The sequence below is a fragment of the Chenopodium quinoa genome, unplaced genomic scaffold (genome assembly GCF_001683475.1).
Source record: "Chenopodium quinoa cultivar QQ74 unplaced genomic scaffold, ASM168347v1, whole genome shotgun sequence".
Lineage (NCBI taxonomy): Eukaryota > Viridiplantae > Streptophyta > Magnoliopsida > Caryophyllales > Amaranthaceae > Chenopodium > Chenopodium quinoa.
In genome coordinates this window covers 4,622,769-4,638,774 of record NW_018744151.1, presented here as the reverse complement: position 1 = coordinate 4,638,774, position 16,006 = coordinate 4,622,769, and the positions used below count along the sequence as shown (strand labels likewise).

The following is a 16,006-nucleotide window of genomic DNA, read 5'->3' as shown; positions in this document are numbered from 1 at the left end:
TGACCCTACTTTAAAATCAGGCAAATTTGGAACCCAAGGGTCCCTCCAAATATTAATAGATGTTCCATCCCCAATATTCTTCCTAGCGCCCTTCATGAGAACATCACGAGCACCCAAGATCGATCGCCAAGTATAGCTAGCATTCGGTCTGATTTTTGCCTCCAACAACGTAGTGTTCGGAAAATATTTGCCTTTAAGAACCTTAGCCATAAGGGAGTCCTCATCGGAGAGAATGCGCCACATTTGCTTTGCAAGAAGAGCCTTATTATTAAAAAATTTCATATTCCGGAAGCCTAGCCCTCCTTGATTTTTCGAAGCGTACAATTTGCCCCAAGCGACCCAACAAATCTTCCTCTCTTCACCTTTCTGTCCCCAAAAAAACTGACGACATAATTTTTCAACAACATTTACAATGCTATCCGGGATCGCAAAACATTGCATAGTATATGTCGGGATTGCTTGCGCAATTGATTTAATCAGAACCTCCTTTCCGGCTTGGGATAAATACTTCTCCTTCCACCCTTAAAGTTTCTTTCCAAATCTGATCCTGAATATTCTGGAAAACCTGTTTCTTAGAACTACCAATGTAAGTTGGCAAACTAAGATATTTGTCATGTCCTTCGACAGCCTTAAAAGACAACTTCATCTGAAGCATATTTTTCCGCTCTTGATCAATGTTTCGGCTAAAAGACACCTCTGATTTATCCATATTCAGTTTCTGACCTGAAGCCACTTCATGAGTAGACAGGATCCCGAGCACATTCTCAACTTCCTCTTCAGTAGCTCTCACAAAGAGAAGACTATCCTTTGCAAAAAAATAAGTGAGAAATTGATTTGACATGTCTACCAATTTTCACACCATGAATATGATTCCTGCCTCCGCATCACGGATTAAAGCAGATAAGCCCTCGGCACACAGAATAAACAGGAAAGGAGAAATGAGATCACCTTGTCTAAGACCCCGGCTCGACTTGAACTTTCTCTTGACCATTGACCAAAATATCAAAGGACGCAGTACAAACACAGTTCATAATCAACCCCACAAAAGTCTCCGGCATCCCCAAATTTAACATCATTTTTTTTAGGAAATCCCACTCCACCCTATCATAAGCTTTACTCATATCAAGCTTAAGGCTAAGATAGCCTTTTTTTCCTGTTTTTTTCTTTCTGAGATAATGGAAACATTCATAAGCCACCAACACATTATCCGTGATCAGACGTCCCGGAACAAAACCACTTTGTAACTCATGAACAATGTAAGGGAGCACCAATTTCAATCTATTTGCTAGCACCTTTGTGACAATTTTATATAGGACATTACACAAGCTAATAGGTCTATAATCAACAGGAGACTCACATTCTTTTTTTTCGGAATTAAGACTATATGAGTCTGATTAATCGAACCTACATCCCCCCCCATCATTTAAAATATCAAGTACTTTACCAACAACATCAACCCCAACTATGTCCCAAAATTTTTGAAAAAAGATTGCAGACATACCATCTGGTCCGGGGGCCTTTGTAGGGTGCATTTGAAAAAGTGCAACTCGAACTTCTTCAGCAGTGAAAGGGGCTGCCAAACTCGTGTACTGCCTCTCGTCAATGACAGGATCAACCTTCTCCAAAACTGGCTCTGGCTCGATACCACTGTTTCCCGCGAATAGGCCCTCGAAATAAGAAGCAAACATTTATGAAATTTGCTCCTCATCATTGTACACATTACTAGCAGCATCTTTTATAAGAGAAATATTATTTCTCTGTTCACGTTGCTTTGCCTTTTTGTGGAAAAAGGACGTATTTTTGTCACCATGCTTCAACCATTCTTGCCTACTCCTTTGCTTCCAATACATCTCTTCCCTCCTCTCAAGCTCATCCATACGGTCATCTATAGCTCTCATCTGCGCAATTACCTCCTCTGATTGATCCTCTCCCATCAAAAGTTTCATTTGCGCCTAACAGTCATTCAACTCCTTCACAAAGTCACCAAATTTCTCTCTACTCCATGCACTTAGCCTTGATGAAGTAAAGGCTATTTTCGAACAAAGATCACCGCCACGCTCCCAAGCCTCCGAAACTATCTCAGCACAGTTCTCATCCCGAAGCCACATCTCCTCAAAATGATACAATTTTTTCTTCTTCTTTTTTTTTTTCTGTTTTGGTACGGCCTTTTGGATACATAAAAGAATGGGCAAATGATCGGATCTCCTTTTCGTAAGGTGAGTAACAAAAGACCCCATAAAAACTTCCCTCCAAGCGTGATTTGCTAAAAATCTATCTAATCGCTCTTGAATATTTTTCGGTCCTCCTTGGTTGTTTGTCCAAGTGAACTCGTGCCCAATGAACCCAAGATCTTCGAGCTGACACCTATCAACTGCCTTACGAAGAATGTCAGCCACCTCAAAGCAGAAACCCCTTCCTCCCCTTTTTTCATGTGAATGGAGCATTAAATTAAGGTCACCCTCGACTAGCCACGATTTTTCATTTGTGTCTCTGAGACTTTCAAGCAGCTGTCCGGTTTTATATTTATTTTCCTCCTCGGGGTGCCCATATATAACCATAAAGCGCCACTCCTCATGCTCATTTGCCCCTACCAACGCATCAACATGGTTTAAAGAATAGGAACTCACCACTACATCAATTGTACTCTGCCAAAGAAGTGCAAGACCCCCACTCCTTTTTCTTCCCTCACCGTCACACTCAACAACAAAACAAGAATGAAATTTTATTTTTTGTTTAATTTTTTCCATCTCAAAAGCCTTCAATCTTGTCTCCGACAGAAACATAACCTGGGGACGCTCAAGAAATACAATGCGTTTTAACGCATTGACTGTAGCGGTCCTCCCCAAACCCCTACAGTTCCAAGAGAGAATGTAGCTCATTTATCACCGAGAGCCCAAATAGTGGGGCTCGCCACCTTTTCAGCAGTCAACGATAGCACTTTCTTTTTTTTCCTCCCCTTTCTTCATCATCAATCATCCCATCACTTTTATTAGAATCTGTCTCCCTGCCCCTCCTTTTTTCACCTGAAAGACTCATACTACCCTCCATACTATAGTCAACTTCCTCCTCCATACCTTCCCTACTTTTCCTTCCCCAATACCTCCCTTCCCCCCTGTGTAACATCACTGTCTTCATTTAAAACATCTTCCCCACTAGCAAAGACAAAAACATTGCTCCCAGAAGGCTCCTCACTCTCCACACTCACCCCAGTCCCATCCCGAGACTTATTATTATTTTCTGTGTTTTTTATTTTTCCACCATCCGACCCCCCCTCAACATCCAACCGCACCTTAGTAACCAAACCCACCTCACTGATTTTGCTAGTTAACTCACGTACATGAACTGCTTCTTGCTAACTTTGTTCACTAGTCTTTGGTTTTGTAACAAACAAAGCCCCCGCACTTGATTTCCCTGCTTCCCCACCATTCTCTCCTCGAATTCCTGGCCTATATTTCCAAGGTGAAGCTTTCATCCACTCCCCAAAAGGAATAGTTGGGTTATCACATTCTTTATGTTCATCACAGTCCTTTATGCCATGTCCCATAAGTCCACAAAAGTAACAAAACAAAGGGGTTTTTTCATATTTTACCTCAAAAAACTCTTCAATTCCACCTCTTAATTTCAGCTTCACATGTTTTATAAGAGGTCTTCTCACGTCGACCATAACCCGAAGGCGTATTGATTTATCGATACCCACCTTTGCTTCACTGTCCATCTTCACAAACACGCCCAATTTATTTCCAATTTTTTCAATATTAGAAACATTCAATCTTCCCTTTAGAGGGAGGTTATAAACTCTTATCCACATTGGCAGATGAAATAATTGAGTCTATGAGGGTTTCACTGAATCCATGGTTTCACCCAAAACCAGCGCATGCCTATCGAAATGCCACGGTTGTTCTTCAAGCACCTTATTTTTGTCTCTCCAATGGTAAAATTGGAACATGAACAAGTTTTTACCAATATTTGTAATATCCACCCCATGATTTGGTTGCCACACAGATTTTATTGTAGCAATGAAAGCACTTGTGTTGATGCTTCTATTCGTCTAGACCTTCCCTACTAGGGCAAGTTCAACCCTAGCATCATCGTCAATCTCCCCAGATTCATCCCAATCAATGGCTTCATTCGGATCATCCTTCGCAAATTCCTCCGACTTCCTACTATCCGACCCTTCCTTCTCAATCAGCGACAGAAACTCATTACTATCCCCCATAATTGGAAATCAATTACAAAGAAATCAAGAAAGATTTTATCAAAAAAACAATGATACTCGATCAAGAATCGAGAAAAACCTTGAAAAAACAAGGAAACCCTAGCCCCAAGCGACTAGAAAACACACCCTTCCAAGGCAAAACCTAGAGGGAACTCGTTATTGTGAATTGTTAATATGCAATTGGAAAATTTTAGTACATGGAAAATTTTGTTTATACATAATGCTTCACATTATAGTTGACTGACCATTATCCTATTTGACATTCTCCTTGGAGAGAGGAGGGTGGATGATGCCCATGATTCATCAAGCCATGTCGTGGGTGAAAGTGTGAAACTACGCATCGCTTAGAGTTATTATTTTTTTGAAAGAACGCTTAGAGTTATTATTGATTAGGCCTCTACCAAAATTTTGAATTTTAGGGCGTGTTTAATTAGTTTTTAAGTAAAAAAAAAATTTGGGTTTGACAATGTAGCGGTTGGGGAAACTTTTATCGGAGAATATAGTTGTTGACAATTTAAAAAAAATGAAAATTAGAAGTAATTGTTTACAGTTTTTTCTATAATTTTAGGCATGTTTAGCAATATATAATTGTGGAGATAGATGTTATGGCCTATTCTGATTTACTAAGCTGAAGTGAAATGAACTGTTTATGAGAGAAGGAAATTAGGAAATGAACTGAACTGAAATTAAGCAGAAGAGAACAGAATCTGAGTTGTTGTTGGCTGTTAACGGTTAACAAGCTATTAGTTGTGAAGATGAATAATTAGAGTTTGAGTTTGGGATGTTCACATTTACTTAGCTAGATTGAAATGAACTGAATTGAACTGATTGAAAATGAATAGAACTGAACTAATTGGTGCTGAACTAAACTGAACTGAATAAAGCCGAAATGAATATTTTATGAGGGAAGGAAATTAGGAGCTGAACTGAACTGGAATTAAGTTGAAGTGAACAGACCCTTAATATATATATATATATATTGATGTGTCTATTTTATATAGTATTTTACCCCCGTCCCTTGGTCATAATTAGTAGTGTTTTTGGCTCTTTAGAGCCACTTTTATTACTCATTGGTGTTTTCTAGTGTTTTTGTAGATTTGGTTGACTTTTGCAGGGATTTATGCTTTTGGAGTATTTTTCCGAGATATTTTGGAGCAATCACGAACATTGGAGAAGCACGACCAGATTTTATAGCCCAGGGCCGGTTAGAGCCATCAAACCGGTGATTAAGGGCTTGGTATGTGTGATACCGGGGCATTTGGACCGAGTATTCAAGACCCAAAGAGGAAACCCAGATTGACCCGAAGAATTAGAGCCCAATCGTAGTCCAAATAGGGGCCCAAGTGAGTCGCCCGGCCAAAAAGGCTGGCGACCGAAGGCGCGCCCGGCCGGGCGCAAGATTATTAGTAATGAGCAAAAAAGGCGCGCCCGATCGGGCGGTGCTATCGGGCGCGTGTTATTGTTAGGAGACGCTTAACGTCGTTTTAATTTGTTTTAGTTTAGGATTTTTGTACGGAGTATAAATACTCCTCCGTAATACGTTTTTAGGATATCTTCTTCTTCTCCTCTTTACTCTTTCTTTACTCTCTTAATTATTCTCTTAGAATTCTCTCTCTAAACCTTTGTTCTGAATCGACTCCTAATTCCAGATTACTTTTTGGTAACGATTTCTCTTCCCTTAATCTTAGTTGTTTATTTTATTCCTTTCATCATGATTTATTTTATTGCTTTGATTTGTTTAGTTTCTATTATGTGTGAGTAGTTTTATTTCTAGGGTTTATGGGGATTTAATAAATAATATGAAGGGGTAATTTATTGTTGTTAATTATCAATGCTAGATTAATTTCCTATTGATTGATTTAATGCTCTGTGACTAGATTAGGCCTATCTTTTATGCATGAGTTTGACAATATTGATTCAAGATGCGAGAGATGAGAATTGATGTTTAGGTCTAGTTTCAATAGGCAGGTTAATTTATAAATGGTTAAGTCGAGATTCGAGAGATGAGATTTAATACCGATAAATTAATTGTGTGATTGTAATACGTAGCGAAAGCCCTTTACAATTTGGTTAATTGATGCATTGATGATTGACTATTATTGATTGTTGGTATTGCATGATAATTTCTTATTGGATTGTTTTAATGTTTTACAATTGCGGCTTGTAAAAGTATAGCAATATTAAATTGATGAATCGAGCAGATGTTAATTTAATATTAAAGGCTAATTTTAATAGGAACTTAGGTCTAGTAAATTGCGAGAGCCTGTTAGATCTATGTTGATTAATAAATTGCGAGAGCCTGTTAATCATGTTATTTATGCAATGTCAATGATTGATTACTATGTTTTACCCTGGAGTATTATTTATTGGTGAACCTATGCCCTAGATCCTTTTATATATTGTTTTCTCCCTATTCCTATTCCTTGTAGTTTAGTTTCATACTCAATTATAAATATTGGTTACTTAGATAATTTAGATTATAATAATTAATTAGGAGTAAAAAGACTTGTTTCCCTGTGGAGATCGACCCTACTTCCCTATCTACTTTAATTAGAGGACTTAGCAATTATTTTTGATTAGGGGATACGACTTTACCCTGATATATATATAAATATATATATATATATATATATATATATATATATATATATATATATATATATTATTGAAGAGTATGATTAGTATGTATGATAAGTGAGGATATATAAATAAAAATTTAGTCAAAATTTATCCGAATAAAAGTAGAAATAGTTGGGAGTACAAATGTAAAATTAGAGAATATTAGAAAATCGAAGGAAGTATCCCTTCAATGGGAAACTCAAAAAAGTTTAATTCAGGTATATACCAATTCATAGAAAAAGGATTATTTGAAATAACTCATTATGTTTCTTCCAAAAAAAAAACCTCATTAAGGACCCGTAATATTTAGTGTAGTGAACTACTCTCTCCGTCCCATAATTACAGGCAAATATACTATTTTGGGTGTTCTAAAATGTTCCTCCTATTACTAAAAATAACACCCAATCATTACTTACTTTTTGATCCCTATGTTGTCAAAAGACTCAATTCCCAAATTACGGCCATTTTTTAAAAAATTCCCTAAATACCGTCCACGTAAAAAATCGATTTTTTTTATCGATTCAGCAAAAACCGCGGGTTTTCAAAACTGAAAATCGTTACTTGAAGTAGCGGTTTGTTGAACTAGAAACCGTTACTTGAACAAGTAACGGTTTATGTTGTAACTTAAAAAAAATATATACATAGCTAGCATTTTGCAAACTGATTCTTTCAACAAACAAATAATCAAAAAGACAAAAACAAATCGCATAACTATATTTCTCCAAGATTGATAATACTCCAAATCAAACAAACACAAAACTTACAAAAAAAAAAATTAATTATAACTTAATTTGAATAGATCTAGAAAAAATGAAAAAATAAACAAGTAAATTGAAAAAAAAAAAAAAACAAAATGAGTTTATATTGACAATTGGATTGAAATTAGGGTATAAATTAAATTATACTACTAACTCTCAACCAGGACCAACACTAAATTACAACATCAACAATGATGGCGGCAGGACGCAAGCTGAAGTTGTTCTCCGGCGGCATCAACAGGGACTTGATTATTTTTTATGTGGGTTTGAGGCTTTGAGCAGGAGAACAAATGTGAGTGAAGATCAGTTTTTTTTTTTTTTTTTTTTTTTTTTTTAAAAGTTCTTAAAAACCTAAAACCGCCACTTGAAGTGGCGGTTTACTAAACTAAATACCCCTACTTGAAGTGGCGGTTTATCAAGCCGCCCCTTCAAGTAACGGTTTCCACAAAAAACCGTAAAAAAATAAAAAGTAGCTTGAACCGGTGACGTGGACGGTAAAGTGGGAATTTATAAAAAATGTGACAGTATTTGTGGAATTGAATCTTTTAGTAACATTATTTAGGGAAAGAGATCTAATTTTTTCCATTATCCATACAAATTACACACATACCAAAAAAATCATTACTTACTTTTTCATACAAAATACACACATACTTAAAAAATCATTACCTACTTTTTAACTTTTCCATACAATATTCTCTACTGTACTTTTTATCAACATTCTTCACTTTTTAGCTTTTCCATATAATATTCCTCTATTTTTTCCATCCTCCTTAAAAACCGTACTTTTTAGAGTTATTTGTCTGTAATTATGGGACGGAGGGAGTAGTAAGAATTGTTTTCTAACAATCATGAGGCGGGGTTCTCTTATCTTTCACCATTCAAAGTGACTTTTCCATGTAATTGAGGCGGATTGTTTTGTAAGATTCTCTTATTCAACAAGGTTTTTTCTCTTTAAAATAACAAGCTACGAGACATGCACACGTAGCGTATGTATTATAAGAAATTTATATAACTCAATTCTCACTTTTTTATTCATGAAATATTATCTACCTTGTTCTAATTAAAAAATCTTTCAAAAAAAATTATAATAAAAAATATTAATTAAGTGTAAAAAAGATATAACTTCCAAAAAAAAAAATAGTATTGTAGTTTTTTTTTTTTTTTTTTTTTTTTTTTTTTTTTGTAACTTTTAATTTTTTAATAAAGGATGGTAGGTTTTTTTTTTTAATTTTTTTTTATTGATGGTAGTTTTTTTTTTTAAAAAATGAAGGTAGTTATTTTTGTAAAGAAACTAAAAGATGGGTGGGATATTTTGGGAAAGAAAAATTTATCACCCAAAATCGCTTTCAGTTTATATATTACTCCGTACTATAAATTATAAAAAAAAAGGAGAAAACCCAATTAATAACTAGCCAAATAAAACCTGATAAGATTCCTATCTAAGATCCTATCCTCTACACGAGCACACGACTACACGTCTACACGTGTGCTTTATATTATACAAAAAGACTTGTGTGGACCTGGTCCACAATAATATTATTGTGGACCCGAGGTCTATACACACGCAACTGACATTATATTGAACATAGTGACCATTATTTTTAATATAGTAACCTTATTTTTAACCTAGTAACCTTTATTAAAACTACTACAACGTTTAATAATATTGTGAACTTGAAATATGACGCTATTACCCTAATTTTAACATAGTGGCCTTTATTATTCATATTGATCAGTATATAAAATATTTCATTACAAAAATAACCACTTAGGCATATATATTACCAAAATAAATTTTTATTTCAATATAGTGACCTTTTTTTTAATTATAGTGACCTTTTTTTTATTAATAAAACAACCCTACTTTCTCTAATGTTAGTGGTCCACAATAAACTAGTATGAACCAGGTCCATTTAAGAATTTGTATTATATAAGTACTGCTCATATAATGTAATTTAAAAAAATTGGAGGGAGTAAAAAAGTGCAAAAGTTAAGATTTGGTGGGTTATTTTAAAATTTCGTTACCTTAAAAATTAATGAAAAGAATACAAACCATTGATAATATTTTTGATGTTTACAATATAATAGTATGATTAATCTTCCCCTTTTTATTTAACTATCATTTTTTATTTTCAGTTTTACTGTATAATTTTGTAACGGAAAGAAAAAAAAACCAAAAATAGGATAATAAAAATGGGTCCTGGAGTATTCGTTTTTTTACGCCTTTAAATAGCTGCACCCCCCTCCTCTTTCTCTCTCCTCCGTTGAAACGCGTACTCCAAATTCTCCATTAGAGCGCCTTTAGAGCTTTCTCTCCTCCGTTGAAGCAATTTCTAAGGTAAGATATATTTTATTCCTGATCAAATTGCCGATTATCAATTTTACTATCTAGGGTTTATCGTTGATTTAATTCCCAGTATAGTCAATTTAGGGTTCTTCTAAGGTGAATTCTTGAACTATTGATTATAAGTTACTCAAGTTATGAAAATTATAACGCTTGATTTTGTTGCTTAAATCTTTCTCTTTGCATTTTACGTTGATATTCTTTAGCAAGAATAATTTTATGTGATTGTTTGAGTCTAATTTGGTAATTGAGAGTTTGAGACAAATATGATTGCCAATTTGTTGCATTGTTCTTGCCTTATCGTGTACACAAGATGAACCATTTTGAGGCTAATAGAGCCCGGCCCCGAGCCGAGCACGAATATTTGAGGCTAGCCAAGCCTGCGTAAGCTCTGTTGAATTCGCTTGAAAGTTTATCACCCAAAACCCTTATAAGAAGTTTGATGATTAATTAGGAAAACCCTTATAAGAAGTTTGATGATTAATTAGGGTTCAATACTATTGAATCAGTTCAACCATGTGCATTTCGCAGGCGTTTGTTGATAACCCTTTAATGTGAGGATGGAACTATGACTATGACCTTTACTCCCTGGCTCAGGGACGGGCCTGGTCAAGTTGTGGGTATTTGATAACTGTCTAACGTTTTGAATAGTGAGTTGCGGCCAGACATGTGTTCTGCTTAAGAAAAATGCAAAACAGTGTTTGTTATTCTTCGTATTAGGTTGTAAGCATTCTCGTAGCTTTAAATTGTTGCTGTTTCCTTTTTTTTTTTTTTTTTTTTTTTTTTTTTTTAAGTTGAGAGAATTATTGACAACCCTGTGAGTTAAACTGTTGAAGGCATGCACAGAGACTTCACAATATCTGAAATTCTTTCCAATAGTACTCCTTTTGGATGACATTGTCTTATTTCCCTTTTATTTCCTAGAATGATATTTGCCTTTTGTTTTGGAATGAGTACTTACTGAAAGTTTGAGACATTAGAAATACGGCTGGAATTTATGAGTTTACTATGTAACTATCTGAAGTTTTATGCTTATTCCTTAAATTTAAATGTACTGTCAATGTTAAGCAATGAGCTTTGTAACCAATTAACCTTTTCTTCTTGTCCTCCTAGCACAATCTCATTTCACAGTGTCAGAATTGTTGCATTCACTTTCCAATTACCATCTTTGATCTCCCATCGTTTCTATCGGTTAGTCCCATATGCTATTTTGAGCGTTTAAAAAATATATACCCATATTGAATATATTTGTTTTTTAACCTATTTTTGTTTCCTTATTATACGCTCATTGTCCCATTGAATTTCCCAATCATCCTTGATTCTATTGGGATTATTTTCCTAGATTTCCACCGACATAACTTCATTCATTGAATTCTTTTATTACTTCTTTCAGTTCCAGATTCTTCCACTTTCTTCTCTTTCTTTAACCTCTCAACGGTCTTTCACGGTACATGGAGAACCTAGTTTTCTCTCTCAATTTTAAGGCTAATCCTTTATAATTCTCCTTATTCTTCGACTTTGGTCAGTGAGACCAGATTTAACAAAGCTCTTATGTTTATTTTGTGAAACCTTAACTTTCTCTCTCCTCATAAGCTTGTATATCTGATACTAATTCGACTTGTGATTTGTTAATTATCAACGAAATTGTGGTTTCTGTCACTTTAATAGTTTAATGGTCTTTTAAGACTAAAACCTTGTCTTGATTGTTCTTTGTTGGGTCAGTTGGTGTAGATCTGTTATTAACGTTGTTCTCGTCGTTTTTCTCTTCTCAAATTACAACCATGAAGGACATGAATAATTCTGAGCGAAAATTTGCAGAATTCGGTCATTTCAATTTTCATAATTTTCCATATCTTTAACCAATCAGATTTCCCATCCACAACTTTTCTTGGTATGACAGGGTTCATATTCCTTTGAATTGATTAGGATGAAAGTACAAATGCTTGCTATTTTTTACGATTCATTTTTTTTCCATTTTTTTTTGAACTTTTATTTGCTCGATTTAAAAAAAAAAAAAAAATTCCGAAACCTTAAAATAAGTAGAAAAGGCCAACTGCAAAAGATAAAAGTTGTATTTTAATTCTCATGATTTTTATTTAAATCTGATTGGTTAAAGCTTATGAAATGTTACATTTGATTGGTTAATTTAATGCTAGATTAAAATATGGAAACGGAGGGGATTGGTTAATTTCCTTATGAAATGTTACATTTGATTGGTTAATTGTAATGGTGGTGGATTGATGACTTGGCACTAAAATCCTAGCTAAGTCACATGCGCACCGCAATTATGGTTTATACTGTCCCCAAAAAAATAAAGAAATTGAATAAAGAAAAATTAGTAATGAACAGGAATGTAATTTAATGCTAGATTCTTAAGATTCTTATTTTCTTATTTCATGTGATTGATTCCATATGGGACTAACATATGGAAACGGAGGGAGTTTATTTTGTGTCGCTTTCTTCCCAATATAACTGTCATCCAGTCCATCTAGAAGATTGTGCTTTAATGGAGATGTTATCGAAAAAAGATTATATTGTGTGAAAGCAAAGACCGAAACGTTACTTTTGTTTTCTTCAGTTGCTTTGAATGATTTAGCTTTACAACTAACTACATAAGAATTTTATACACTATCTTTCAGTCTTTTAAAAAGGCTATTTATAAGCACCAACCTCTTTTTAATTCAAACCTGTAGTGTGGAAGTGTGGAGCAAGTGGAACAGTGTCTTTAGTTAAAAAGGCAGTAGATGGACTAGATTTACTATTTTTTTTTTTCTCATGGTGCATTGGATTTATTGATTTAATTTGTCACCTGAACAAGTTCTCCAAGTATTTTATGATAAGCTAAGGTTGATGATAATGACTAAAATGATGATTGGTATTATTGATGTAATTAAAGCTTTATTACATCACTGGTTTGCATTATTTGGAGACTATTGCTCTTGGTAATGGTATCCAATGGTCATCAGTCCTCTGTGTGCCATGAGAATGAACCAATCTCATTCTTGTAGCTCATCATACCTGGGTGCTCTCTGTCCACTTGTCCAGTCATGTTATAGTTTCATACTATTTCAGTTCATAAACTTTTCTGATGTCTGGTTTACTATATTTCTTGTATAATCTAGTGTGTGTGTGTGTTTCCCTCCGCATGCACATTCTATGGGTTTTCTGTTTGTGTCGCATTTATTGCTTTCTTGGTCTTGTTTGAGGGTTGTATTGTGTATGATTGGCCACATGGTGACATGGGACATACTTTTCATTTATGGGTTTTCTAATCTGTAATTTATTCAGTCAGCCAGTTTAATGGAGTACGAAGTTCATGCATTTTTTTTCATACAGGGGTTTTAATTTTTCTTTTTTTTGGTTGCATTCTCAATTACTCTTTTTATGTGTCTTGTCTTGACTGTTCTTTTTCCAGTGTTGTTAGCCTCACGATATGGGGAAGAGAAAGTCAAGAGCTAAGCCTCCTCCAAAGAAGAGCCTCAAACTTGATACTGTTTTTAGCTGCCCCTTCTGCAATCATGGGACCAGTGTAGAATGCCGCATGTAAGTATACTTTGCATGACTTGTGTTTTTCTGTTTGAGTTCATGAATCTAAAGAGGAAGTTAGATTTGCTGATTAAGTCCAGTTGTTCAATGGGTATAACTGTGTAAGTGCTTATTTGGGTGACATGGAAAAGTATGAGAAGTCGAATTTCCTAGGAAGTGGAAAATATGAGGTGTTTGGTTGGAAAATATATAGGAATTTATAATATCTAAGAAGTACTTTACACAAATTGAAGAAAGAGGTAAGTGGAACTTCATGTGTGTAGTTGGATTTTCTATGTTGCTCAAACTCTTCATTGTACCTCAAATGCCTGTGCAAAATCCTCGACACTCTTACATGGGTTATGGGTATGTACACTTAACACTTCACTTTGGCTAATAATAATTTTTTTAAAAAGCGAAGTATGTCACTTTGGACATGCACCTAAGTCTGTAGAGTATACAAGGAAAATAGCAAATCAGCAATGAATGAGGCAGATTAGTATACTTCCTTGGAAGTGTATTTAAGTATATCTATGGGCAAACAAAAATCCTAGGAAACGGTACTTCCTAACTTCCTATGTTCCAAACAAACACCCATAAAGTTGCATTAGGCTTCATTAGATAACAAATTAATTTTTGTCTTAGTCCAAAATGATGGAGTATTTATGTAGGAAGTAATAAAGGATAGAACTATAAGACCCAAGAAGTTGACAGTTTGACATGTTAACACCCATATACTTACTATATGACAGTTGAGTTTTGCATTGCTCACGAGTTAAAATTTGATCCCAGCTAAGCAAAAGCTGACAAACTGAATAATCCTGAAAGATCTGTTAGCCTGTTTCCTTCCAAATGCACCACCAAATCGCCTACAGAGCCGAGCCCTTTTTCAAACTTCAGCAAACCCACTTTTATCTTTTTTATCCAATCAACAAAAAATATCTTTATCGAATAGGGTTTAATAAAGTGTAGCACATCTTTTCTCTGAACAAGGTTGAAATGATATCACTTTTAAGCAATTAAAAACCCTGCCTAGAGGAAATAATGAAATTAACATGAAGGGGAGAGTGAATAATGAATTTGACACAGCTATGTTCTAACCTTACCACGAGTCCACGATTATTTCTTTCTTTTTTGTGTTGTTTAGATCTTACTGTATTCATGAAGAATATTTTATATAAAAGCAGTGTAATTGGGCTAAATTTTGAGCTGACATTTTATTACTTAACCTGATTTATAGTGATATGAAGAACTTGATAGGCGAAGCCCAATGCAGGATCTGTCAAGAGAGCTTCAGCACTTCAATTACAGGTACTTTTCTGAGCCTTACTAATCGATCATCAACTCGCTCTACATGCTGTCTGGCTTTGCATAATTTAATTACATGCAACCGTGATTAAATTACAGAATTTTGCATGTCATTGGGTTCATTTTGAAATGATGAACAAGGACATATTCCAGCCAGTATTAATTCTGGACATCTTAGTGGGTTTGTAAATTGTTTGTTTTATTTATTTATTTATATATTTGTATTATTATTACTTTATGAAACCCATTCCTTTTTCAATAGTAGCGAGATTTTCCTGTCATTGGGATGATTATGATTTGATGATCAATGAATAAAATTTTACCTAGTGGAACTGGTATTTGAATAATTTTTTATCTGGTCTCATGTTGGTAGATTAGTTGATTGTCCACTCAAAAGAAAAAAAAATACCCCAAACCTGTTATGCTGCTTGTCACGGAATCTACCCACAATCTTTCTCTACTTGCTCTATTTCTCTATCCCGCTTTCCTTCCCTGTTAATCTGCTATGGCAAACGAGGTTGATATGTTGCTTGTTATATTGGCATATTAAAGCTGGCTAATGCTGTCCATTGCAAATTTTGGGTTCAATTTTTGTCTACTATTGTTTGTGTATAATTTGTGAGGATTTGAGTTTATCTGATTTTATTTTTTGTCCCTTTTCTTTTGGTGTCTGCAGCTCTGACTGAACCGGTTGACATGTAAGTCTTACTTACTCAATATCTTGTGAGTTCTACTGTCTACTAAATCCTCTTTATCCTTACATTACTTTTGTATTTACAGATACAGTGAATGGATTGACGAGTGTGAGCGAGTCAATACTGTGGAAGATGATGCTGAATAATAAAATTACAAAGGGCAAGAAGGCTGTTGTTCTGTCCAATGAAATAATCGTCCCTTGCCCATTGTTTATGCTATGGATGTGCTGGATTAGTGGAACCATAACTACTAAAATGTGGACTGTATGTAAAACTTTGTATTATGGGAAATTCAGCATCTCATGTTCAGTGACTACAGTAGGTCTTAGGTGCAGCAACTGGTTTGTTCTTGTAAGTTGTAATATATGTCATCTCGGTAGCATGCTTTCTGAATGTAACATGACTATAATACTGATCAGCCAAGAATACTCTGAAGTCTGAACTAGATGTTTGACCTTATTTAAACTTTTTATCAGTCCCCTCCGGTATTTTATTTCGTACATGAATGAAAATTTTGGTTTAGCCTATAAAACTCGAC

At 34.7% G+C, this 16,006-nt stretch overlaps 2 protein-coding genes across 2 annotated transcripts; one reads left to right on the top strand and one right to left on the bottom strand.

The window, feature by feature from the left end:
* Positions 1–1,952: 1,952 nt before the first annotated feature.
* On the bottom strand, positions 1,953–2,879 carry LOC110693734. Its single transcript, XM_021870908.1, has one exon. It carries the CDS (start codon positions 2,877–2,879, stop codon positions 1,953–1,955), a length of 927 nt encoding a protein of 308 aa, XP_021726600.1.
* A 6,917-nt stretch (positions 2,880–9,796) lies between these two features.
* LOC110693690 (transcription elongation factor 1 homolog) lies at positions 9,797–15,945 on the top strand. The gene is made up of 5 exons (XM_021870854.1): positions 9,797–9,934; positions 13,356–13,483; positions 14,706–14,776; positions 15,450–15,471; positions 15,554–15,945. Exons 2-5 carry the CDS (start codon positions 13,374–13,376, stop codon positions 15,612–15,614), a joined length of 264 nt encoding a protein of 87 aa, XP_021726546.1. The 5' UTR covers positions 9,797–9,934; positions 13,356–13,373; the 3' UTR covers positions 15,615–15,945.
* The last annotated feature ends 61 nt before the right edge of the window (positions 15,946–16,006 follow it).